We start from the raw sequence: 26,732 nt of genomic DNA, 5'->3' as shown, positions 1-26,732 counted from the left end.
TTTGCCACACTGGGCATACAGCTGAGTAAATTATTCACTGCTTCCGAACATTGTCGCAATGCGATAGAAGTTTCTGTCCTTCTTGGGACATCAGGTCTTTCTCCACGTACATGTTAATTATCAGCATATGGGTATATTAGCATTGTCGCATTACGATTCAATGTCTTTATCCTCCTCGGAAGACCTAAGCCTTGGTTATCTTCCTTCACGTAGATTACCTCAGCAAGAGGTAATAATATTATATGCAATCAATTCGGAAGATCTTCCTGAGCCCTAACTACTTTTGTCGACGCAGGTTATTTCAGCACAGAGTGATATAGAACGTGCCCCTCTCGCCATTTTACGGACGTTCCGTCCACAACACATTACATTCAGCTAATTGACAGAATTCGCTTCGCACGCTTGTTGTCTCATTTGCGAACCTATAGCGAGGGGCTTCCGGCAAGCCCGCTTCCTCATGAGCGTGTGACTTGACGTTCTGTTTTCAATTGATGCATGCGAGGTCTAAACCCTGCCCCAAGACGTGGTTCGATGACCGGTCTCGTCCGTTCTCCCGTTTGCTCGTGCACTTCATCCCATCGCCTCGGCTCACTCTCTTCGAACTCTAGTGGCTCTTTCCAATCAACCAGCTTTCAACACAACTTTTTTGCACGTTCAGTCGTACTTCCACGCACCCCACCGCTGCTGCTGCTAATTTCATTGGTCTTACCTCGTCGCTGGTTCGGGGAAGGAAGGACCTCCCGCTTATTTGCTCTGCGTTATTATGGCCGAAAACGTGTATTTCCTCACACGTAGCTATTACAATATATGGCTTAGTTTTGAATCATTCGTATTGTATATTACTCTGTATGTTTTTTGCTTCGAGCATCCTCATCAATTCATTGACGACCGTTTCAGTGTTATAATGATGGGGTAAGTGATGCCTGTTACCGATTCGGCGCACAATGGAGAGACAGCAACAACACTAGTTAGCGCCCTAATCCTTGCATAGGTCTTTTTTTTGGAGGCTCTTTAAAGACATTTTTTCTTTCAGTTTGGCATACAATGTTAATAGGTTGTTCTTTATCATAAAAGGTTTACTGTTCAAGCCTATTTTAACCCAAAGGCGACTTTAGTTGTTCACTGAAGATGACTTTCCGATTTCTTCCAAAATATTCGCAGTTTTTCCATGTGGATCATCATACAGTGATTGATCGCGGGAATGGTTATCCAGCTACTGGCTCTATTCTACTAAATTGTCTCTATCCGAACGATATCTTAGGCTCAATAAGATAACATTTAAAGACGAGGTAGAAATAAAAAACGCGTATGCAGGGGCCTGCCTCTCGCGGCGATGCTGCGTATGTTACGTCAGTGCCAGTTACGGAAGTTGATTTATTGGAACTCATGCATTTCCTTTTCGCTGCATAGGGCGGAAGAAACTGTTGGGTATGAAAAGCATGGCTTGTTGGAAGCCGTTTTCCAAATGTGCCGATCTGAAACCAATGCTATTAGATAAAAGCTTATTACACTTCGGATGTTCGAAATTATCACTTCTTCAGATACTCCGAACCGACACTACAAACACATGTACATGCGGTATCGCGAAAAATAATTCGCCAACAGATTGAAGCAGAAACACAGTGCCAAGCAAGTGAAGGGAAAGAACAATATGTGTCCTGGAGTTATTTGACGACGTCCAGAAGTGCATTTTTAATGATCCTTCTGTTTGAATCAGGTCACTCGGGAAAACATTTTATGTGGGCACGGATACGATGTTACCGATTGCTCACGAAATCAGATCGAGTGACGTGACAGTCAGACAGGTGCTCCCTGATGCCAATAAGGCTGAAGGACTCAATGTTGCTTGTTCTCGGCTCCCCCAAGCGAAAAGCGATTTTTTTTCTGACGAAAGGATATTGATCTTCGATACGCAGATCAGCGGCCAGCTTGCTCATGATTCAAGCAATACTATAGATAGAATTAATTTTCCGCTCAAAGTTCACGTTTTGGCTGCTATCCTCAGAACGATAGGAGGCAAAGAAGTATGTTCATCTATGTATCTTATAAGCTGTTGTGCGGTCGCAAATAGATAAAGAAGGTCACACGTCTTCCAGCATAACGTGTGGCCTTTTTTTCAGGTTCACAATAGCCGAATCGAAAATATAGTCCTGGAATAGGGCCGCCGTACAGGACAGAGTTGAACTCGTTGGATTACTAAGTATGAGCGAGAATCCAGCATGTCTCGGAACTACGATGCCCTTGAATATCTCTTTATTTAGATTAACTCTTGGACGCAACTCCTTGATACGAGCCGACCAGCTTGTATTCGATGCCTGATAGTTTCTGCGACAGAGACAGTAACCACTGGTGAGATGGTGATAATTGCAGATATAAACAACTGAAAATGTTTGCGCGAACGCAGTATGAACAAACAAAGCGATGGCGGGTAATTGTGGATCGTATACGTAATGGACTCCAATAATAACTTAACTGACTGTCGTGTAGCATGTTTACACAGATCGCTGTTTGTAGAATGTCGAGAAGTACGTCATAGATAGTATATACGTGAGTCAATGCTGCTTGACGATCAGATAATAAATTTAATAGAGCATTTTGTAAGTTAATTATAATTATTGAAGTCCTGAATGCAAAGCGGATGCACTAAATAAATGCACCTACATCATAGTGTACGTAAATTTATTATGCGTATCCTGTTATTAAACCTATATCAGAAGTAACTTCTTCGGATATAACTTATTTGCCTGTGCCGACAAACAAATCTTTATCAAATCTATCAAAAAAAGACAAACACGTAAGGCCTAGTGAGGTTTATTTTCTCATAACAGGCCAAGGTAACAAAAATTCAGGGGCGCAAGTACGTTTATCGGAAAAGGGGACATTTGATGGGTTTGTTACGTCATTCAAATCTAAGCCTTATGCTAAACTTCCGCTTTGGAAAGCCGCACAGAAACTGGCAACAACATAGTCGATCGATATCAGGCAACCAATGAAGTTTCTGATCTTGGTGGGGATCAGCCCAGCGCGAGCACGCCGAATGATAGTGTATCACAGATAAGAAACCTCAAACCTTCTTTCTTGCGTGGTTACACTTTCTAACTATAAGATGATCAACTGCGAGTGTTTCTGTTAAGTAAGAAGTAGAGCAAAGGCCTCTTAGAAAGATCGAATTTTATATGTAAAACTACAGCTATACGAAAGGAAATAATTACGGGTGATAGCAAAACAGGTTTCGTTAGCGGTAAAAAAAATGAAGTGGGCCTTCCACTCAGATCTCGAGAACGATACAGCGCTTGCAATCGGTTTCCTGTAGCGCCATTTTTGGGAATTCGTTCTTGCAAGTTAAGCTATTTTTCGAGAGCTAATTAGGTGAGCTTCCGTAATCTCGATGATCGATTGCGAGTTTTAATTATTTACTTAGAATATTTTTAGCTATAATAGGTAAGATTGAAACTCAAAATATTATGTTATCTAACCGTTACCCACGGAGTTAGCGTCTATACGTACGAATTTGACAAATCTGTGACGTCGTAGATTGGTCTTGATACTGAGTGCGTCAGATATTTCATTGGCGGCAACTAACTAACACAATAAAAACGCGTTAAATGTAGAACCAGCATACATTTTTTCTTTCTAGATTTTTTCGGAACAAATGTTGTAGTGTTTATATTTCTCGTTCTTTGTCCATATCATTTGAAAATTGTACACACTTTGTACAAATATTATTCTCATTCACTGCTTCCCATCTCCTAGATCTTCTTTTCGTGCTGCCGCTGCGGTCGCAGATACAGCGGCGAGCATTTCTTTATCTGCCGTTCACTTTCGTCGTACTAAATCTGCCGTACCGTCTTTCTCTACATTTACCACCCATCCACACATGAGACATTACTTCACGTAATCAATTTGGATCCATTACGACAGAGGACAGACGACCTCGCTGAGTTCCCTGGTTACTGATACTAATAAAAAAAAAAATAGCACTGCCAACGTACACAAAATCCTAGTAAGTATGTCGAAGCTTAACAGTTAGGTGTCATCTTTATAAAAACCGCCTCGTTCATCAAAACTCTAACTAAAGTAATACAATTTTTCGCAAAACTTGAATTTTTGGGCCTTGGTTAATTACAGTCGTTGCATCTTTTCCATCAATAGAACCGACACACAGTATATGCAAATGTCAAGTGAAAGAAAAGAATTGTCTTTGATAGTGAGATTGCGAGGGAGAACTTGTGGTCGACGCTGACGTCGTTGCCACTTTTCTTTGCCATACAACGCTAATCTGTAGTCTCCGTGGCGAACCCACGATCTCATCATCGTCTGCAATGTGCTACGCGTAGACTTCAATAACCTCTATGCACGATGAACATATCCTATCAGACAACAGTCGTTGTGTTCCGTTTTAGCAGAAGTAGCTTTTTCGAAACTATTCTTTGTACAAATGTTAGCGGTGTCATCTTTGACAACGTTTTTCTGCTTGTGTACTTACACGAACTATTTTATGTTCACTTTTTAAACTATCGAAACGAATCAAACAACCTTTACGATAGCTTCCCAAACAGAAACGCTTCTCTCTCTCTCTCTCTCTCTCTCTCTCTCTCTCTCTCTCCTCTACCTCACCTCTATCTATCTATCTCTCTCTCTCTCTCTCTCTCTAACTTTCGAGCAGACCTGATCCGCTAATAATAACTACGGGTGACTAGCGATGACTTCTCACGGATGCAAGAGAATGTAATAATAGTAAGAAGTGTAATAATAGTAATAATAGTAGGAAGATCAAGATAAATCATCACCATCATCATATTTAGAATTTCGTATTTGTTTTGGACCTTTGTTATAAGAACGTACATAGAAATGAAACGTTACGGACATCGGTTTTTACTCGTCAGCACGCACGGCGCCCCATGGTGATTTATTTGCATACGACATATATATGTGTGTATGTGTATGTGTGTATATATATATATATGTATATTGGAGAGAAACGGAAGGATAATCATCAGCATATAAATAGGCCTGCTCAATCGCATGGCTGCAGGTTTCACAAAAACGATTCCCTTCAAAGAAGATATGCCATGCATACACCATGCACACGAGCTAGAGGCCACTGTTTCCACTTTTAGGTCTTGGCAATAATGTTTAACCTAACCAGTAGGTTTCTCACCTTTGTGTGGTCAAATTTTCGTTGCCATTTCGGTGACAATACTTTAGTGGGAAAAGTACCAATGCATGTTTTTGGCAAGAATCATCTGTCTGCTTTCAAACCATTCTAGAGAGAGTAAGAGAGCTACCTTTCACAAATCGTGATCCTATATAACCTTCTTCTACGCACATTCTCTTGCAGCGAGCGCTCTAGCCCGAGGAAACTATTTGAGGTAACTTTTATATATAAAGTTGCTACGCATCCAGTTCTTGTCTGTTTCGAGCAAAAATAAGACATCCTTCATGTTCACTCGCTTGATGCGAGGCCTTAGTGCAGCCTTATTACCGGCCCCGCTGCCAACTCCTCCCAAGGTGCCATCCAAACGGGCCTTTTTTCTTGGTCCGATTGCTTGCAAGGCCGTCATGTTGGCTTCACGTTGACGCATCTCTTCCATTTCGGCTTTTTGCATCTGAAATGGAGCAAATCAGGCAAAAGCATATTTCCATTCCTAAATGTTTTACGGCAACAAAAAAGAAGTTCTTTTACTGACTCAAATCCAACTGTTAAGCACTAATATCCGCTGCATTATCAGCTAAGTTAGCTTACCAGGTTCAAATGATTCGTTGTTTCTAGAAAGCCAGGTGTGCCAGTCAGCAAAGAAAGTCATAGAGTAGATAAATGTAAGGACAGGGGCAGTTAGGTCAAGAAGTTGGTGTGTAAACGTATTAACGTTTATCCGAATATTCCCATCAATGTACCAATACTTTATGGAGCCTGCACCGTCGGCTTTGTTGTTTACTATGTATGGCAGACGACGGTAACATTTGTATGATTGCCGTGCATATAGCTTGTTTAATGCTTCTGTGTTGCTTATACCACCTTTAAGAAGGAATAAAAGGCCTAACTACCTCCTTGGCGCGCTGTTTCAGCTTCAGTTGTTCAGGGTCCTCCATTTTGCTCCGTGATTTGGCAACCCTAAGGAGCATTTCCCGCTCGTGTTCTTCGTGTCGCTTCCTTTCAAGCTTGTCGAGTTCTTCCACGAATCGCAACTGTGCCCGGGGATCTGTCGTTTGCTCAAAACGTGCCGCGTCCGCCTTGAAGGCTGGCGGTTCAGCCCGATGTTCGCTGGCAATGTTCAGCCGTTCTAAATAGCCCTTGAGTTTCTCCTGTACGGCGTGCGAAACAAGCTTAATCACCTCGGGGTCGACGGTGTCTACGCCATGCTTTACGGCTGAAATGGCGGCAAAACCAAATATGGTTGCAATAGCTGAGTTAATTGAACGAAGTCTTGTTGTGAGAGCAGCGTGTGCATCGCTCAAAAGCCATCTCGCCAACGGGAAGGGGCAGAATAAACCAATAAAAGAGATTTACCCGCAAATTAAGGCTATACACTCAGTAATCATATTGATGGAATCGAAACAATCGCGCTTACCTTACACAGTAAAACCGACAAAATATCTACAAAAAGTCGTTACGGTGTTAACTTGGGAGTGCCATATAAAAACAAAGCAACACTAACCAATTTGGGTAATTTTTTTCTCGAGTGCAACACTAAATAGGAACACATCGTCACCACAGCTTCGTGTTGCGCCAACAAGCTCGCTGCTCGCCAAAATCCGCTGGCTTTCCTCTTGCAGGTTGACACCGCCCATTGCAGCGACATCATTGATGTCGTCATCTTCGCGCAAAGCCGATCCGTAACGGACTTTTTCCGCAGCACCCGTGGTTGTTGTCGCACCTGGAATAGTTGCCCCTGCGCCAGCTACAGCTGCCTGGGTAGAGGCGGCAGCGGCAACAGTGGTAGTAGCAACGGTGGCAACAGCTGTGGTAGAGGCCGGCGTGGCTGGGGCCACCGAGGCGGCCGCGGTGGCAGCGGCTGCTGCCGCCTGGGCCGCAGCAGCGGCCGCCTGGGCCGCATTTCGTGAGGCCGCTGGCGTTTTCGGTGTCGCGGGTGTCTTCGGCGCTGCTGGTGGTTTCGGCACCTTAGGGGCGGGTGAGGGCTTCGTTGGTGTAGGGGCCTGTACAACAATACTCTTCGTCATGGCGCCCGTCGCCGAAATGGGATGACCGGCCTGACTCAAAATGGCTCGTGGCGGCGGCTGAAAAAGTAGTAGTAATAGTTCTTGTTGTTGCATAGTAACGGACGCACTGATAAGCGTAAAACCAGTACTATGAGATTTTTGCTTGCGAAAAACCAACTGATTTACTGACTGAAAAAGATAATATGGCTTTAAATTGAATGGACAAATAGAACAACTGTAAATAAAGTTTGCACCTTTAGGTTAATAAGTAAATCTTCATGTATTTTTCCTACTATAACGATTTTTATTTGAATAAAATTATAATTTAGTATTAAGACCGGAACCAAATCAGTTAGCAGATTATATACAAAGAATATGTTTGCCAAATTAGGATCTTTTCTATCGTACTTAAGAATGTAGAATAGATCGATCATTTGTTAGCGGTTCATCATTCCTCTAGGTCTTTACTTACTGTTTAAACTAATGTAATTTCTTTAAGCTATATCCTATGCTAAGCCTCATAACCAATTAAAGAGACGGCAGAAATATACCGCCCATTGCTGCATCAAATACTCCCGATCGCACGAGCCGCTCCGTTTACTTCGAGAAGTTTGGCTTTCACATAAGATTTACATGGCATGGTAGCGCACATCGCAAAACGACGATACCGAGTGACTCTAACCGGGTCTGGTTACGAGGATAATAAGTAGCGAATAAGATTTTTTTTCATAGTGAGGGGTGTATTCAACTAATTAATGGAGCATTTAGTGGAGTTTCTGCCAACTAGTGAAGCCAAATTTGAGGAACGGTTCTCCACTCATGGCCAGAAATAGGCCACCTTTTGTCAATACCCCTTCTCCGCTCAGTCCGTCTACTATCCTCGTGTTTAGTCAAAGGCAGACCGGAAAGCGTTCCCTCTCGCTAGACACCTGTAGTGCGATAATGCAAGATGAGTGTAGGTATTACTTGAATCTAATCTCAAAGTGTGACGGAGATCAACAGCGCAAGATTTCAAGCGAGGCCATATTCCCTGCAAATGTCTTGCGGAAACGCTAACTTCTTAGAATTCACGATTCAGTACAACATTTGTTCGCTGCCGAACGTAGTTGGCTTCAGTTTTCAAATGCCTTTTGTGCGCAATAACAGAACGGAAGTTAAAAATGATCAAAAAGACCTTACCGTCACGGTGACCAGTCTCTGGGGTTGCAGCAAACGAACGGTTGTTGTCGTTGTCGGGCCAGCGCTAGCGGCCCTTATAATGGCCTGCGGCGGTTGCGAAGGCTGCGAAACCGGAGCGGCCACTGTTGTCGTCGTCGTCGTCGGCCCAAGTGAACCTGGAGGTGGCGGTCGAACCCCTTCGATTGAAAGCTCCTTCGTCATCAAGGACTGCCGAAGATGCGGCAAGCTCTTCTACAAGGATGTCAATAGGATTTTGTCACATCGAATGAATACATCGCTACGTTAGGACAAAATGAAAGGAAATTTTTTTCATCTGGCATTCCTGTCAACAAGGATAACTACTCATGAGTAGCTGCTTGAAGGGCATGCTACATGCTAGACAGTGTACTCGTAATAAAGAGGTCGTCTGTTCAAAAGTTGTTACACCGAACCTTAAGGAATGGAACGAGGCAGGGCTGTGGAGAGGAGTTGAGCTCCCGCTGAAGTTGCGTCGTGAAGTCTTCGGGTGGAATGTTACCATCAATCAGACCCTGGATCAGAGCTAAACACGCCAGAATATATAAAAGAAAGCAAACGTGTGCACGTTAGATTCGCTGAGGCGTTACTTTGTATGGGGTTCTTCACTAGAGAAAAACAAAACATGAAAAATATACATATATAGAATTCAAATACATGTTTCAACTAAGCTACGACTGTGTATATCGTGTAGCAATACCTACCGTACAGACGTGCCATTTGTTCTGCGAGGTACGTGTTAGCATTTAAGCATCTAGTTACATCGAGAATGTTGATAATCTGTGAAAGCATTCGAAATAACCTACATACTCATAGAGGCTGGCTCTCGTCTTTTCTGTTTAACATCCTTACCCTTGACGTTAGTTGCTGTCTGCACAGGTTGATCAGACGCAAGGCGTATTAATGTAGCAAGAAAATTTTTACATTTCTTCTTAGCCGTGTTCGGCGACATCTGCGATGCTGTATTTTGTTGCTGTTGTTGACCTCCACCAGCTGTTGTTGCTGGCGGTTGATGAGCGGTTTGCACCGTGAGGGGCCTGACTGCCGGGGCAGCCATAGTGGCTCCGGCCTGCATTGTGACCTGCCCCTGTGGCTGATGAAGGACCACCTGTGACGTGTTACAACGATTGAAAAACACGCGAGCCAAGGCCCAGCCGCAGCGTATATGACGATTTCAAGTTGCACCCGAAAAAACGTAAGCCAGCGTTGGAACGCGGTCATCGCCGGCAGAATCAGCATTGGCAGACAAACCAATGAAGTAGATGACGAGGAAAATAACCAGATAGTCAAAGGCCGTGAAACAATTCAGAAGCACAATTAGATCAACACACCATTTATATCAGGTCAGAATTGAATGCTAAATAAAAAGTACTCTAGGTAATTTTTCCAAGAAAAACGAAAAGCCATGACTTGACACAAGTTTTGAAAACAGGATCATTTATCAAGACTTACATATATAATGGATCACAAGTTGAAATATGTTTTCTTCCGCTTAAATAGATTTTTCATGATAAGAAAAACGATTTCAGAGTCTAAATTAATAATTGCTAGCGTCAGGTTCATAATAACCTATCTATAACATACAGCATGCCGCATGATAAAAACATAATGCGCACAAGTGCTAGACAGACATCTTGCATTCTTTCGCATCGCTGAAGTGCACGCAACAACGCGTAAACAATGGAAAAAGGGCAACGAAGTTCACAAACGTCATAAGTCACACTCGATTTACAGCCAAAAACAAAACAACATTGCTGAGGGTGACCAGGACGAAGCTTTGTACAATGAGCTGCGTTGTTGCATAAGGATCTCCCGCAAAAGCAGGCAAGCTTTGTCTTGAGCCTGTTTCACCTGTGGGTGAAAGAATGGACACAAATAGGGTAGATACTAGAGGGTTCGCTAGGAGGGAATTTTTCGGTTGGAAAAAGGAGTTCGCTGTGATTTGGGTCAGTATGAGGAGAAACAGTGCGATGAGGGTAGACCGAAACAACTTGTGAAAATGGTTTGCTTTAAGGTCTATAAAAGCTAAGCATAAGTTCCTGTGTCGATGGGAGCAGGAAAGGAGTAGGTCGCAGCCGAGTGAATGTGCGTCAGATCTTTTCTCCACAGGGAAAACCCATTGGCGCGCAAAGGATATGAATAGAATGAAGAAAATGCTTTCTTGACAGCAGTATGGTTTACGATGTATGTATCGTGTACAGTGTACATATATATATATATATATATATAGATATATTAGTATGTGTCCCTAGACGTTAACGTTTTTAGGATGCAACGATCTTACGAAGGGGAGACTGATCAAACATTATACACACAAACGGTAAGGAAATTCATTCGTTCTTTAGGGCCGCCAACACTGATGTCACTTGCTAAACTGTCAACCATTAGTCGTGTCCAAATCAGATATTGTTACTAAGTCTCAGTTGAGTAAAGCATCACGAAAAATCCATTCTGAATTAGCAAACAGATCGAACGACACGTCGATGAGGAGACTAGACTTGTATTATTATTCGATGCATTGTACTACTAACAATATCGAACAGTGTCGAAGAACGTCTACCCTACTAAAAAATACGAAGAGGGACGGGATTACCCATACCGTTCACTTATCTATGGCTTATAATAGGTACTTGTTTTTAGTTATTTTGCAAACGTTGAGCCTGCATGCAGCTTCTACTTGTTTAACGCAATTATATTCTATCAGGCAAGAGTAAGCTACGACTACGCAAAAATGGCCTAAGTAGCCCGGCCTCTCCACGTCAAATCAGCGACACGTGTCACCGACAATTTGTCTACGCGAGTGGCAAGGAGTAACAATAATCCAGCTGGAAAAAAGGTGTGTAGAGCGTGAACTTCCACAAAAAGCGGCGGGAGAGTTGCTTGCTATCGCTTCTGTTGTCTGATGCCGTACCAATATGATATTTTTATATGATTTTGTTATATGGACAGATAATTTCACCAGAGTTCCGTTATCGTGTTTTCTGCTTACTGTTTTTTGCTGTTCACATGTACGTTGTTTCGCGTTATGGTGAAGTAATGTTCGCTCTAGATAGTAATATTCTCTATCGCTTTCAGTAGTCTCTAAGAGGGTATTTGAGATGATTTTTGATGCCGATGATTTGATTCCTGATATTCGTTGGTATACGTTCGTTAAATCGTTTGCGAGCAGAGTAGTAGTTGTTGCTGTTGATAGTGATGAGGGTAAATGGAATTATCGCCTACCTGGGTGGGAGGCGCAGGTCGCCTGGCCACTTGAGGAGCAGCAGTCGTCGCCACGGGAATGGTGGTGACCCTCTGCTGGGCTGGAAGCGTCATGTTGACCAACTGGATCTGTCCCGACTGGTCGTGCCGCATGATCAGCGTGCCAGGCCGAATCTGTACGCTCGGCTGGAACGTGATCGTGTTCTGCACTCGTGGTACGTGGCATGTCACGCGGGAGGAGGGAGGCAAGGTCTAAGTCAGACACACAGACATCGGATACTCGCAGAGCCGGATAGCATAGAGTCGAGCGTGCAGATGCACTCACATGTTTGTATTTTGTATGTACAGTCATATATATATACATATTGCGAGAGAGAAGTGTATGCGTATGTACAAGAGAAAGAAAGAGAGCAAAGAAAAACGTACGGGACGAGAGACGATGGAACAAAGACTACAGCGACACGGAGACAACTGAAGCGAGATTGAACTTTACAAATGGAGTATTATTATTCACTCAGCACCGATGTTACCGAGAACCATTTTGGAATGATTGTAGAATGGCGTCGTAAATGCAGTGTATCAGTATGAATTTTCTAATCTTTGTTATTTGGCTACCGAGAGACGGGATGACAGGTTGTTGTTTAGACTCATTTTGACTTTGTTCCCCATCTTATGCAAGTGATATCTATGTACAGAACACTTGTATAGCGGGAAGCTTCAGCAGCAGCGACCTCAACCGACAAGTGCTTTGAGTTATTCATTCGACACCAGTCCTTCGACAGACATCCTCGCGTAGCTGCAGCTGTAATGATGTTAAGGTCTAATGAGCATGATGGGGCCGTTTGTCGTTACATTTTCCTTCTTGCCAGATGTAGGCATCCTTTCTCATTTGCCCCAAGGCTCATTGTTGACAAAATCAGTTCCCGTAGAGCTCTAGACTTTTTTTCCAATTGTAGAAGATGTACAATTGCGCAAAAAAATAATTTTACAATGCCAAGTTGTTTCAGGAGAACACGTTGTTCCACACTTACGGGTAGATTAGAAAGAACTGCACGGCGATGAGGGCTAATCGCGTCTTTTTTGCCCCTAACCGTACCTACAGGAACGGTGTAAGTAAACTGCCGCGAACCTAAGTGCTGGCTGACTAAGCACGCTACTATATGCAAACGTTATTGCTTCCTCATGAACGAAAACGTTCGTTGAATAGCGGTCGGCACCAGTACCATAATATCATCGCTGTTTCGCTGAGCCATCGGCGCCTGCATGCACATCCCTAACGATGCAGTTTCTGCCGAGGTAACACACACTGTCCACCATTAACATACGTAGCTCACACACAACGAAATAATTAGATCGTGCTTGCCGTTCATTCACGGATTATAACAATTGAACTGTGCCGCACAGTAGTACGCTTCCACATTACGCCTTAAAAATTCGTCGCTTTTCTTCCTTTTCTTCTACCTGATCTTCTTCTCTTGCTTCTTTTTCCTTGTGGAAAATAATTGAGTGTTTATATACACATATACATACATATATATACACGAACATAGAAATATGTTCCCTATGTAGAAAGGTTGTTGTTTTCCTGCGGCTGCTGCTGCTGTTGTCTGCAGTGAGAAGGCAGGGGGGAGCTCAGGACGCGCCGCCACTGCCCACCCCTAGAGCACGCGAAAGGGCAGAGAGCTGGGGACACAGTAAGACCAACACCCGGATTGAGAGTACGACCAACAAGAGTAGTGGTAGTAGTAATGGTAGCAAACCAAACAGGAACGGGGGCAATGGGTTTGGGGGAGACAGGGAAGATACAAAAGGGTATGGCTGAAACGGATTGTTTATTGTGTACGACGAAGGGAGCGTCACTTTGAAGGACATCATGTATTTTATGGGAGTGGAAAAAGGATATAGAACAGAACGAGATAGGCAATACAAAAAGCCTTCAGTTGAGTCGGCGCGGGGAGGCATAACTAAAAAAAATAGTTACAGGGCAAACGGGAAGAGGATAATAACCAAAGGAAAGGGATCAATTTTAGAGACAATAACTCCAGCAAGAGTTAGAACAAGGGCAAGGGAGGAATAAAATTCCTGTTTTAACGCTTGGTTTGAAGCGTTCATGATAAAATAACATTAGTATATACGTACGTAAAATTCATAAAGTGGTATAGTTAACAAGCACAGCAATGTCAACTTAAGAACGTCAACTAAAAAAGGCGAAAGAGGGGACGCCATCAGCGCAACTAGCGACCAGCCAGGCCCTACTGCTTTCATCACTGGCGTCTATTTCCTGCAACTTCAAGTCAGTGGAGAGATTTGACCACCTTATTGTACGCTTGGTAACATGTGTGAATCGCCTGCGCGACTTATGCACTTCACACTATGGGTTGTATAAAGCTGTAGCAATATGGCATCGCGTGAAAAGATCAACGCAGGTTACCTTTTTCTGCAAATGTCAGAAACACCGTTGCGGATATCAGCTTCGATCGACAGCGTACTGAAATTTGATAGACCACATGAACACACTGGAGCAAACGGTGTTGAAAAACAATAGTGAAGATTGAAAAAACCAATAGCAATATAAAAAATACTGGCAACACGAAAAACGTCCAGTTGGAAATGAATGTACGGGGGCATCATTTCTAGCTCGCTGGATGTCTATTCACAATATATGTTAATGTGCTTTTACTACTGTTGCTCCGCTTTATAAACCGCTGCTACACTGGCCTACGCATAATATCACCGACGCGTCGATATACACGCATCCATAGCCTACTTCATCCGTGATTCATATAAAAATACCACCAACCGCAAGTCGGTGAGCTGAAGCGATATAAAGTACAAGGTAAGCTTAGCTAAGTAGATCGATCACACAATGCCAAAAAGGAAAGTTTACCATACAACCTTATATGCAAGGTCGGTAAATGTTGGCGCAAAGATTGCTCACTACGACGTTTCCTCTATAGCCGGTCAGCGAAACAGGTTTCTTGAAGCAATTGATGTTAGAAATCAAATTCTCTGTTGGTCTATTGTTAACTTTAAGTTCAATCGAAGTCAAAACGATTCACGAAATCGTGATAATTTGATTTTCTATAGCTTAGTTAATCAAATTCGTTCCCTATAAAACGATAGTAACGGTATAGAGAAGTAAGCTATATCTGCTTATCCAAAAAAGAATATTTCTCCGCCAAAAAAAATACTTTAAGAGGAAGACCGGAATCCAAAGGCAACTTTTTAGAAGCCAATAACACCATTAATTCCTGGCCTGAAGAATTTGTAATCAGAAGAGCAAGTATTTTTTGAAAATTAAGTAAGTATACAGAACATGAATAATGTAATCCTAAGAAGAAGCATGTAAATTCACAAGTAACATGAAACAGATTCGTGGATGGTAACAAATTTATTAATTTACTCTTTTCGTTCTCAATGTTCTTCAATAGTTCTTAAGAACACTGAAGTATTAGATGTTTCTCCTTAATCCACGTGTCCCTTATTCAAAAATGAACCAAAACCAAATAGGATCAAAAATAGAGCTCCTGATCTTTGATATCAGTTAGGCAAATCAGTCAATCAATCTACCGGTCAAAGTAGAGTAAATAGCATATGGGAAAGTCACTTTTAAGGGATTTATAAAGATATAGAAATAATCCTATTTTCAAGGTGGCTCCAGACGGATATCTATGCCCTGTGTATCCGCCGTAAGTGGTGATTTTTAGTTAGCACCTATAGGTGAGTGCGTGTACAACAAGCGATTGACTCAGTCGGTTGTGCTAGCAATAATAATAATGCTAAAGGAGGTCAATTCAAGGGACGATGGTGCGATGCCGCTAAGGTGAAAGCTTGAGTGCAGTGGATAAACCCTGTAGCGTGTAGAGTAACCGCGTAGACAGGAAGCTAATTGCTCAAGATAATTGTCAGCAGACGCTAGAGAAGAAAAAGGATAACAACAGTTAAAACAGTGGCGCGAAAGCATTGTAACCCTAGAACTAAGGACGGGTATCACGGGAATCAATATGGCGCAAGGGCAGGAAAGGGATAAGGCGTGGAAGAGGTACAGCGATAAAATCAATTCGGTGTCCATATTCAAACGAAGAAGGCTGAAGCTAGCGACTTTCAATGAATCAAACAATAGAAAATGATTGGCCGTTGGTCATTGCGCAAGAGAGCACTTCGTCTACAATGATGGGTGACCCAATAAACGCTTATGCGACAAAGCAAAAAACCGTTCTAAGTGCGTTATGTAGCATTGTTATAAAATATTTTGTCAATAATTAATAAAGATAAAACAATAGAGCGAAATCAATTCTATCAATGCATTAAAAAAACTCGAATGGGAAGAATAAAAGAGAACGTAAAATAGGCGCAAACAGAAATGTTGAGTGCTGTGCTATTCGTTTCAAGAACGGGTATATATACATATATATATGTATATATACTTATATACATTTTTAGCAATCGACCGCAATGAGGAGAGGGTCGGGCGTAAAGTTTAAAGCTCGAGAAAGGGGATGGGGGTAGGGGGTGTTGGGGCATAAAAAGAGTAAGAGGAGAGAAGAGGACTGGGCGTCGGAGCGTTAAGATCAGAGTTTTTGCGATGCGTTTGCAATTTGGCTTGCCTTTGCTATTGCATTTATAATTGCTTGAGCACTGCTTGCGTTCGTTTGCAGTTGCCATCCAGGTTTGCATAGGGAGGCGAGAGACGCTTACTGTCGCCGCCTTGAACATCAGCCTCCTATAAAACTCCCCATCCGTGCGATCCAGGCATCGTCGCCACGCAACTCCTTGCAGAACCTAGCGCCGTGAATTTCTATAGATTGATCATTACTACTCGGTATATCTGGATAAGGCCAAATTATCATTGTACAGAAGACCTGTAGCAGCAGCATTGGCGACGATGCATGGTAGATGCAGGGGGTGCTTATTCAACTCGAGGTACATGGGGCACGGAAGTTATGATGTTCGTCAAGGCTAGCAGCACAGTGAAACGCCTCCCCCTCGATTCAAGGACGACAATCACAATAACGACTAGATGACAACTTGGTGAGAATGGGTGTTGGCACAGTGAACCCACGTTATCTGCTGTTTCATAGATTTTTTTAGGTTTTTTTTCGTTCTGATTACTCACGTCCTCTTTGCGGTGGCCAGGTGGCACGCCTACTCCTCCTGCACTACTAGCACCACCTGTAACGCCATTAGCGGCAACTAGAGACGACGCCGATGACGGTGGCGGGGTAGAACTTGCCGAAGAAGAAGAAGACACTCCCGGCACCACAGCTCCTCCTATTATACTGGGGCCTCCCGCGCCACTTTGCACCGCCACTTCGTGAGACCCGGAGCTGGTTGCGGGTAGAACTGTAGCAGCAGAGTGGTTAGTTGCTTGATGGTAATGTGGCTGCTGCTGGGAGTAACCGTTTACACTGGTGATCGCTCGCAACATCATCGCTTCGCCTCCACCGCGCCGCGACGTGTGCGTTGGATGTGGATGGACGATAGTTGAGTGAGGATGTATTGAGGCTACGGAGTGAGGCGACATTGCGCCTGTCGCTATACGTATGGCTCTTCCCGGAGGTCCCCCCGGGCCCATCGGCATCACCCCGCCACTACCCCCTCCGCCTGGCCCAGCGCTTCGACCCCACGTAGCAGGCCCCATTGATGAAACTGGCACCCTATGGGCTAAATGGACGAAAGGTGAGGAAGCGGAAAGTCGGCCCCATGGTGTAAGAGGCTGTATCGAGTACGCTCCAGTGCTTCTACCCGAACTACTCACTATCGCTCGGCCGTACGTCGATACAGCAGCATGGCCACTGGCGCCAGTTGCACCAACGACAGAAGCGGCAGAAGTCCCGCCAAGCTGCTGTTGGTGCTGGCTAGTGATTACAGGAGATGAAGGTGGGGGCATAACAGTCGAGAGACCGGTCGGATGGTGATAGCTGGCAGCTGTGGGGTAACGATGGTAAAACGATGGATTACTGTACGAGGGCTGGCCAGAGTGACCAGAGGCATCACCGGTGGAGGAATGGTGTCCTCCGCCATGAGGACCGGAATGGTAGCCAGCATGAATCTGGGTTTGGCTCGGATGACCAACGGGGTGATGGCCAGCGCCATGTGAAGAGCCCCCACCCGAAATGTGGAGAGGCTGATGCCCATGTGAACCATTACTATTGCTTCCACTTGAATTATTACCACTGCTGGCATCCGTGCTCGTACTAATGCTGTTATTATGGTGATTATGATGGACATGAGCGTGATGATGACTAGAGACGGTGCCGTGACTAGAGACTGGATGTGTATAATACATCTCCTGTGGGGCAGAATTCATTGGAGGCTGAAACGGAGGAGCCGATGAGACTAAACGGTAGTGGGGACCTCCACCGGGGTGCGTGGGGATACTACGGATATGATTTAGGCCCGCCGCCGCTGCTGCTTCTGTTGCTGTTGCTGCTGCTCTTGCCATAGATGAACCAAGTGGATGAGGCCCGCTCGAATGGGGGCCAGCCGACCGCATCGACTGCTGCGACGGATGGTGCTATATGGATCGATTATATAAACCCAATCAATCAATCATCGAGAGCTAAACAGATAGACAGTCAGCCACAATCAGGCCAGTGGTGTGGGTCTCTCTTATTCATGACACATGGCAGAGCGCACTCGCAACGGAAATACTCGTCATATAAGAGCACATAGGATCTAGACGCCGCATCTACACAAAAAAAGCGATGAGACGACCCAAACGGCGTATGGCGTTCTTGCCTGTGAGCCATTCTCAGATGGCCAAAATGCAACACCGCTTAAAAAGAGAGTGGGCCAAAAATGTAGCAACTGACATCTTGATATATATATGTATATATATATATATAACTTTCTGAAATAAGAATACACACTAAATGTTTTGTAATTGGGTAACTGGTGCAAGCGCGGGAAAGAGAAAGCAGGAAAATTAAAAGTCGCCGTTTTCTGGTGGGAGCAGTCGTACTTCAGGTAGTCTCCGTACACACATATTTCATGTGCGATGATAATCACATACACGCAAGTAATTACGATATCTCTCTAGACAATTAAGATAAAAATTGTTAAATAGGACCTATAGAATTTCTTCGTTATAGTCTACATATGGTATTACCTACAATGATAACGATGTTTCTACACGATTTTTCACAAATACTAGTTGCATTCTAAATCAATGATTGTATCAATGATCGAATCGATTGTATATACAAAGTGCGGCATCCAAACTCAGATTCTTGTGGGTTATTATATATGCTACAATAAGAGTGCCAGTTTTTTCTAAAACAAAATAACCAATCATCAAGGTAAGGAACAGTGGGTCGTTTTTGCAACTTCTAAGATACCTGAAGAGGATTTCTATGAGGTAAACTGGAAGATCCTCAACAGAGCCCGAGTTTAAGGGCCTCAAAAATTCGTTAAAAATGTAATTTTTCATACATTTGGATCTTTTTGATACAGAAATTAATACCGTTCTAAAGAACAGAGTGTCAACTATCATTTGGGTCGTCTAGACAAGCTTTATGGTGGATCTTAGAATTTCATATGCTGTTTGGTCTCCTTGGCCATTTTTAGCTTTTTATTTTTAAAACCTTTGGTCTACTACCAGCTTTAAATTTAGTTCCTAAAATAATGTTTGATCTGCGTATTATATTTGGGAGGCACTTTACCAGTTAACACCTACCAATATCGCACGTTTCCTCCTAGTACTACTACAAAACATTTCTACTGTCAAACAATTTGTTTGCTCCAAAACGACTTATGAGCAGTTCAGATACCAAATCGAACTTACAACCAGGGTGAATGATAGTTACTATCGAAAAAACACGATCGTCAGTAATGGCGGGTTTAGTACGCGCAAAAGGCTTAAAAATAATTTTTTCCAGATAATGTCTCAGAAACAGTTAATAAAAAGAACGGATATAGATGCCGCATTATGTATATAACAAGGAGATAAAACATGATGTTTTCACTACTATTACTTTAGAAAGCATGCTCTTTGATTGTAAATACCTCTAGTACACTAATCTCCCACTCAAAAGGCCTGAAGACACATAATCTTAGCTAGTTAACAGTAAATAAGAAGCCTACTAATCCAGAATATTCTATGCAACTATTAAATAAACGGGAGAGCTTTTCTGAGAACTACAATATAATCTGACAGTGTGAACGACCAAAAGAATGGAACAAAAAAGCAATCGTGAGACCGTCTAAGCTTAAATAAATCTTCTATTCTTTGTCTGAAAGGAGTCGAGTCCGCAAGCAATTTTTTGGCGTATGCTGGTTCAGGATACGGATTAGCGTTACAGAGACTCATCTGAAACTTGTCGGATAAGTTTTTTTCAGTTTACGATAACGTATGTATACGCAAATTTGATCATCTAGTAATTATTACCGCCTCAAGTTAACTGTAGTTATTAATTGACGTAAAGGAAAGCTCTCCCGTACATTCTCCCTACTAAAATAGTTCTCTAGTAACAATGGTAGTCCCAACATGGTGATGATACTGATAATAGCAAAAGGCACGATTTGTAGTCGTGTAACTAATAACAATATGCCGCTATCGGTAGAATGTGTTAGGTTTTCATACCCCGGCACGAAGCATCTGTGGAGCCGATGTCGCCATTCGAATCTGCGGTGAGAGAATCACACGAGGTGGTGCAGGCTTTAGGTTTCGTTGAACATTAACCAGTTGCAGACCCGCCGGTTGTTTCGGTTCACCGTCTGGTTGTACCTGAACCTGAATCTATAGACAGGTTTTGATAAAAACAACAGCGACAAATCAGAGACAAATATAATACGAACTATGTATTAATTGATGATTATTTCGTATAAAGGTATAGGCCTCGTAGCTTCTCGTGATCTAATGCTACAAAAAACATCTAGCACAAAAAAGTAATACTATTTCTTCTATCACAAACAACTTTACATCTTATAGATAAAGATAATGAAATAATAAAAAAAATCTTTCAAAATTGCTCTTAAGTTCGAAAGGCAACCATTGTCATTAAACTCTCGATCCCTGTTAATATGGAAAATGTTAGCTGCGTTCGTGCATTTTAGAAATGTAGCGCTTGCGTAAACATAGATTTGAAAGGTAGCCTATCCGAAATCTTCGGGCTTGCGTGGAAAACGTTTGTTTGTGGTTTAGAAGCACTGCAATCCACTGATTAATAAAAGATATGTATTTATAGCACCGAAGAGTTGTTCACGATCATGGAGTTCTTTGGACGACAAAGCTAAACCAAAGTTGGGAACATCGAAGCTATGCATTGGCCGTAGTAATCTAGTCTCGGCTTAAATAAACTTGAAAGAGAGTCGCTTTTGTGCAGCAACTCAACAAACGCCGCCACATCATCTAGTTTTTCCTAGCCACCATATTACCACCACAACGATGTCTATCTATATGGACCTATATGGATCACTGAATCCACGTTTTCCTCTCCACACAACATCTGTTTACAAATGCCCTGCTCACAATAGAGAATAGATACGCAAGGATTGTACTGGTATGGCTTCTTTTTTCTTACATAGGAATAATCGTCGTTGTAATAGTCAGAATGACGAGGGTGATGTTCGTCGCCTGTCGTGATTCTTGGCGAATCTGGATTATATGGCCTTAACGGGCTAAATAGGCTTGATCGATGATACCACGCCATTTCCAGATTCGAGCTTGACTTCATTTGCGATTATGACCGGTTCAGCATGTTAACAGCAACTGAGAACTCAAGGCTTATGCAAATCAAAAGCTGAGTCAAGTCTACAACTAATCTTTAACAAGATTTCGACTTTCTGACGCATCTAAATTTTTGCAGTATGTGTTCGAAGACTTGTTCGTTTGTTTGTTCGTCTAAAGCGAGCAATCGTACTGCAATCGGTGGCCGCCGATTTCTACCATTGCCTCTGATGCTTGGGTGGAGAGAGAGATTCCTTTCGAAGGCACTCGATCAGGACAAAGTCGGGTGCTGTTTGGCGGGGCCGGGAGTAACTCGTCATCGAACGGCATCTCGAAATCTGTTACAGTAACACGCTTACGATGACTCCTCAAGAAACGCTACGTGGCAATGGACGCGGCAAAGCACAGAGGAAAACGATACTATCCAACGTTGATGGCGACTGTCAAGCGCAGTAGAGCGTTAGTAGAGCAAAATATACATAAAGCATGCAGCCGCTACCGCCGCCGCTGCCGCTCCCGCCGTCGTCGTCGTCGTCGTTGCCTCCTGTAAAGGGGTGCCCGCCTTACAGCAAACTGTACAGCGAAGTTTAGCGAAAACCGAGTACTAACAACTGAAGCTACGAGCGAACGGCTCAAAGAACGTCGTTATTCATTTCGTGGTCGTTTCTACTGTAGCTATATAGGGCCAACCATTGCTGTCTTGTTGTTCCACGGTTATAATAGCGTTGTGGCATGCCAGGAGGCCATACCGTCCACGCAAAGAACCCGTCCTGAGCTCCAACTTAGTAAAATACCGTGCGTCGTCCTTTACCCTCCCCTTTTCCATTCCCCGTGGCGTAGTCCAAGCGCCATCGATTTTTACTCTCCACTCTCTCTTCATGTATGGATAAGCCGCTTGTAGGTGGAAGGAGGGGCATATTGCGGGAGGGTAAGGGGGCGTAAAGGAGCAGTAGTAAGAGTAGCGCAACAACATCAACACTTGGCCCATATGGGCTTAGAAATTCGCGACGTAGAGTTATTTTAAACCCCACATTACATAGGCATAATTGTATATCACAGACCATTGCTCGCCCCCCCAGTTCGAGTTGCTCATGGTATGCAGGCACTTACTGTGTAAGTCGAGTTCATACATCTTTATAAATATATAAATTATTTATTATTATCCGTACAGGTGCCGTCGTATTATTGACAGCTGGCACGCAGCGCTTACCCTGTACAGCATGCAGGTTCACGCAGCAGCAGTGTTATGCCAACGAAGGGCGGCGTGGGTGGAATAGGAGAACGAAACATAACTTTTAAAGCTCCCTTTTCTACCTTCCTCTACTAGCCTTCTGTAGCGACGACCGTCTACAGAAAAAGGCCTTGATTGCTGTACGAGAGCTGCGGTCAAGTAAGCTAGGCCCTCTACTCGCTGGTTGGAGGCCGACCGCAGATGGAAAGCGCCAACGGAAATAAAGAACGGAACACGTTTGGCGAGCTCTGTCGAACCGAGTAGTGGCTCCACGCTCAGTGTTCCAACAGCATCACAATGTCTGTTGTCGAATTGACGTGCGACGACGTCTCTCCCAGACTCCGACGAAAAACAAAAACTATGTTGAGCAATAACAGCAGATAATATTATTTTAACGGAAAAAAGCGGCTTTAGAGTATCGAATTGAGGCCTAGTAAGTTTGTCCACTTAGTGGCACTCGTGAGAAACAGTTGTGATTGATTTCAACGCATGGGTAAGCGGGTTCCCTTCACGGACGATGTTTTCCCATACCGCTGGCTCAACGCAGAAGGACAAAGAACAATAATTGTCTCCTGTCTAGCGCAGCAACAACAGAGGCGACTATTCATGATTCATCGGAGCGATGAGCGCCTAGCTTTGCCGAAACGGAAATTCAGTTTATCGTCTAACGTTGCACCGGCGTTTGCCCATTTGCACAGCAAAACTGCTGCGTCATAGTGGTTAAATAAACTAACCCAAAAAGGCGCACCACGGTCGAGTTGTCTATGTATATACATTTACAAAAATTTAATATTTCACATCGGGTGTCGCCTAAGTGCTGGCCATCACGCGCTACCCGTTGTAACTAGTCGCACTACCATAACACGGGTAGCAAAAAAAAAAAACTTAGTGAATGTAATTCGACCAGGGAGCTCGAATAACGTTGATTTTTCGTGTCAATCGGGTCGATGACCCATAATAGTAAGCGACACGGTATTGAAAGGCAACCCAGCATTACTGGGAACGCGAAGAGCGGCGATTGGATTAATGCTAGCGACAGACATATGGTGACATCATAGGCACGATATTCAGTTTGATAAATGAGTGTTAAATAAAGTTTTCTGTTTATATATTTAGAAAGGCGGAAAATTTAATCCATAAACTCGTTAAATATTGCAACCTTCTTATGATAAAATAAAGTGGATGATCAATGCTTGCAATAAAATGATATAATGAGATGCGCATTTAGGAACCCTCCATAGCACATTGAGACACTGAAGTCATCTATTTTGGTTTGCTAAATCTAAACTATTACACCAAAATAAAAATTTTAAATTGCAAAAAAATCATACAATCTTCTGACGAGCTTTGTAATATTTTAACAATTGTTAAATACTTCGTCATATCGGTCAAATGTATCTTTCTTCAAAAACAGAAGTTAATCAAAAGAAAAGAAATGTATGAATAACTTCTACGCTCCTACGTAAATATTAGATTTCACAAAAGCTGAGTTCCATGAAGTTCTATTTAGACTACAATGATTTACGATTGTTTTGTCTTATGTCTCCCAAAAAATCAGCATTTAAGCCTGGGCGTCTCTTTCGCTACCGAGACAGATATAACAGGAACATCAAGTGTTTTTTTTATGGCCCCGTACTACGTAATTCACTTTGACGTACCCATAACTCAGTAGATTGACGAGAACTTCAACCTATTATTTGGTGCAAAGGACGCAAAATATCCCTACCAAAAAACTTTGCCATGAACAAGGGTGTCGTCATCTTTCAGACTACAGAGGTCCCCTTTACGCAGAATACGATATCAGCATTCTAAGTAGACCTTTTAGCTTTCAGCAGCTTTTCAAGCAAAAAACCGGATTAAGGGCACCACAGTCAGTCCAACTATTTATATATAAGATCACTATCGTATACTACTGAAATCAAACGCGCGCTAGCGAATAGCTGATGAAATACAGATTTGGTAATGGTAACACGATGTAAAAAAATATCGAAATTCGAAAACTGACGCTTAACGCGCGCCATAGTTTTTTCTTCTGTCTAACACTTACGTCTGCATCAGTATCTATTTTTAAGGCAAGAAATTTCGTAATCGAATAGCAGGAAGGATAGCCAGTTCCGTTACAAATCTCGTTGAGATCTAAATAGTACGTGCCACAATTACTAATTAAACAGTAGCCAGAAGTAAATATCATATATCCCCAAAATCCAACAGCAGCTTTTGTTAATCCGATAGGTGGTCGCTTTAAACTTCAGCGCCTCAATTCCTTTGTGCCATTTGGTTTAAGTTCTATGACGTCTGCCCTAGCAATAGGAGAAAATTTTTTCTCATGGCGGGCTCCGTAGTTCTCCCCAGATAATTCCACCTAACGACAACAAATCTTACAAAACGACGACGATGATACTAACAATCACGATATGGCCAAGAGGGAGACAGTGTTTGGAGACGTTGATCAGCTACAGCAGAAGCCACCTACACAACTGCGACACGCCTTGCCACCGCCCGGAGCTGTTCGTTCATCTGCCTAACAACGGAAAGTCACCGTGTAGATATGTGACCGATAACGCTGTACGAATGATTTATTAATACACGTTCAATACTCCATCAATTGCGCCACTATTATGAGTATCCGCCCATCCGGCCGACGCATGTCCAATCTGTACTCATTGTGCCCTACGCAACAAACAAACACTGCCTCGTGTATCGTTGTCCACAAATGACAAACGAAATAGGAGCCGAACTGAGCGACGCCATGAGGCCACATGAATAGTTTCTTACGCCAGTACTACGAAACGACGACCTACTCGCCTTAGGTACGCTAGTTGGCTGGCTAGCCGGCTGAGTAGCAGCTCTGCGCTGCGGCATGTTGTTTGCAGTGTTAAGCTGGCAGTGACGACGATCACGATTTGAATGACACAACGAACAATCGCTCGCCGTCTCGTGGCTAAACCTTTGCATGGATAGCCGTTACTAGGTACGTAAACCGCTTATGATGGCGACGCGGCACACCACCACGCGTCGCTTTAGTGCAGCTATTTTTCTGCAGGTTGTCTATGGACGGACCGACCAACCATTACTCGGCGGTTGATGGCCTGCGTTGGATTCATCAACGTACTGCTAACGGACACGATAACGATTGGCATTATTTAACTGCAACAGCAATTCGTCGTAATTCAATTATACGGTGAATGAACAACCACAGAAGAACAAATTACGCCAGGTGGCGTTGGTAGAGGCTTAATGGCAACGACTGCAGTGATTCAATATTCCCAATTACGAGCATAGCAAGTGGGCGAAATTGCCAATCAGCTAACGAAAAGAGTACGACGGGGGCTAAACAAGCACAGGCCAATGAGGTAAATCTTTTTGCGGTTAAATTCAAAACGACAGTGATTACTAAGCAGCACACCGTACTCAGGCGTGATGACAATGCCACAAAACTATATAAACCCCGCTCGAATCCTGCCACATGAACGGTGGTTTTCTATTCAACAGACGCAAGCTATTTACATCCCCCACTCTAAATGAAGAACACGACATAAAACTTTGTCAGCTGCACTACCTTAAAGTACACAGCACTGTACAACCTGCCGACTTCGAAACACGCCAATATAGACGCGAATGAAGTAAGTAGAGTAGGTTGCGTCTGCGTGGCTGAATGTATCAACTTTCGTTCCTCATTCCCCATTCGTTCTCTCTACCTCTCCCACACTCTTACTCTCTGCTAAGTTAGATTTGTCCAAAAAAAATATAATTTATATCATATTTGGTCCACCATTTGTCGGATGCCATTAGGCTCTTGCCATATCTGACTGGTAACGAGTGCCGCTCACCCCTTGTGCGCGCTGGCTGAGAGATGACAGCTGTAACAAGAAAGCGCATCCATAAAGAGATTATTCGCTACTTGTTATTGACGTGAATAGTAGGCAATCAGTGCAACATCCTGCCTCAAATGGATACAATGTATAGAGTTATGTCTAACATGGAACCCTCATTGTCGATGTATCAACCCTACAAAACGAATTCGCTTAATAATTGCAAATAATTCACAACAGTGCACAAATATTGAAGGTTTTGTCTTTGATAGGCTAATTTTACCTTCCGTTAACGGCATACGCAAAATACTTCTGTTTGTTCATAAAGTATTTTCTCTAGGCTTAACCCTATTCAATCTTGTCCACTCGCTATGCGAGAAGGAGCTTCTAATAATAAATTCATGTAGCACCTATAACCTATAACAATGATATAACCACGTTAGCATGTTGGTTGTACGAACAA

The 26,732-nt window shown here is 43.2% G+C and overlaps 1 protein-coding gene across 6 annotated transcripts in view; it reads right to left on the bottom strand.

Moving 5' to 3' along the window:
- Positions 1 to 3,606: 3,606 nt before the first annotated feature.
- The window catches only part of LOC111244155 (transcription initiation factor TFIID subunit 4-like), a 32,275-nt gene continuing 9,149 nt past the window's right edge, over positions 3,607 to 26,732 (bottom strand). Inside the window, exons 1-9 of one of the 6 annotated variants that reach the window (XM_086978578.1) lie at positions 26,017 to 26,157; positions 20,141 to 20,296; positions 16,673 to 18,073; positions 9,208 to 9,463; positions 8,772 to 8,881; positions 8,341 to 8,571; positions 6,660 to 7,239; positions 6,049 to 6,371; positions 3,607 to 5,609 (exon numbers count right to left, since the gene is read on the bottom strand). In XM_086978578.1, the coding sequence (XP_086834704.1) occupies positions 5,364 to 5,609; positions 6,049 to 6,371; positions 6,660 to 7,239; positions 8,341 to 8,571; positions 8,772 to 8,881; positions 9,208 to 9,463; positions 16,673 to 18,073; positions 20,141 to 20,296; positions 26,017 to 26,142 (3,429 nt within the window). In that variant the 5' untranslated portion in view covers positions 26,143 to 26,157 and the 3' untranslated portion in view covers positions 3,607 to 5,363. The other 5 variants (XM_086978579.1, XM_022790908.2, XM_022790907.2 and 2 more) reach the window with 5 other exon arrangements.

The sequence above is a fragment of the Varroa destructor genome, unplaced genomic scaffold (assembly GCF_002443255.2).
Source record: "Varroa destructor unplaced genomic scaffold, Vdes_3.0 BEIS01000002.1, whole genome shotgun sequence".
Taxonomy (NCBI): Eukaryota; Metazoa; Arthropoda; class Arachnida; order Mesostigmata; family Varroidae; genus Varroa; species Varroa destructor.
This window is presented reverse-complemented; position numbering and strand designations above follow the sequence as displayed.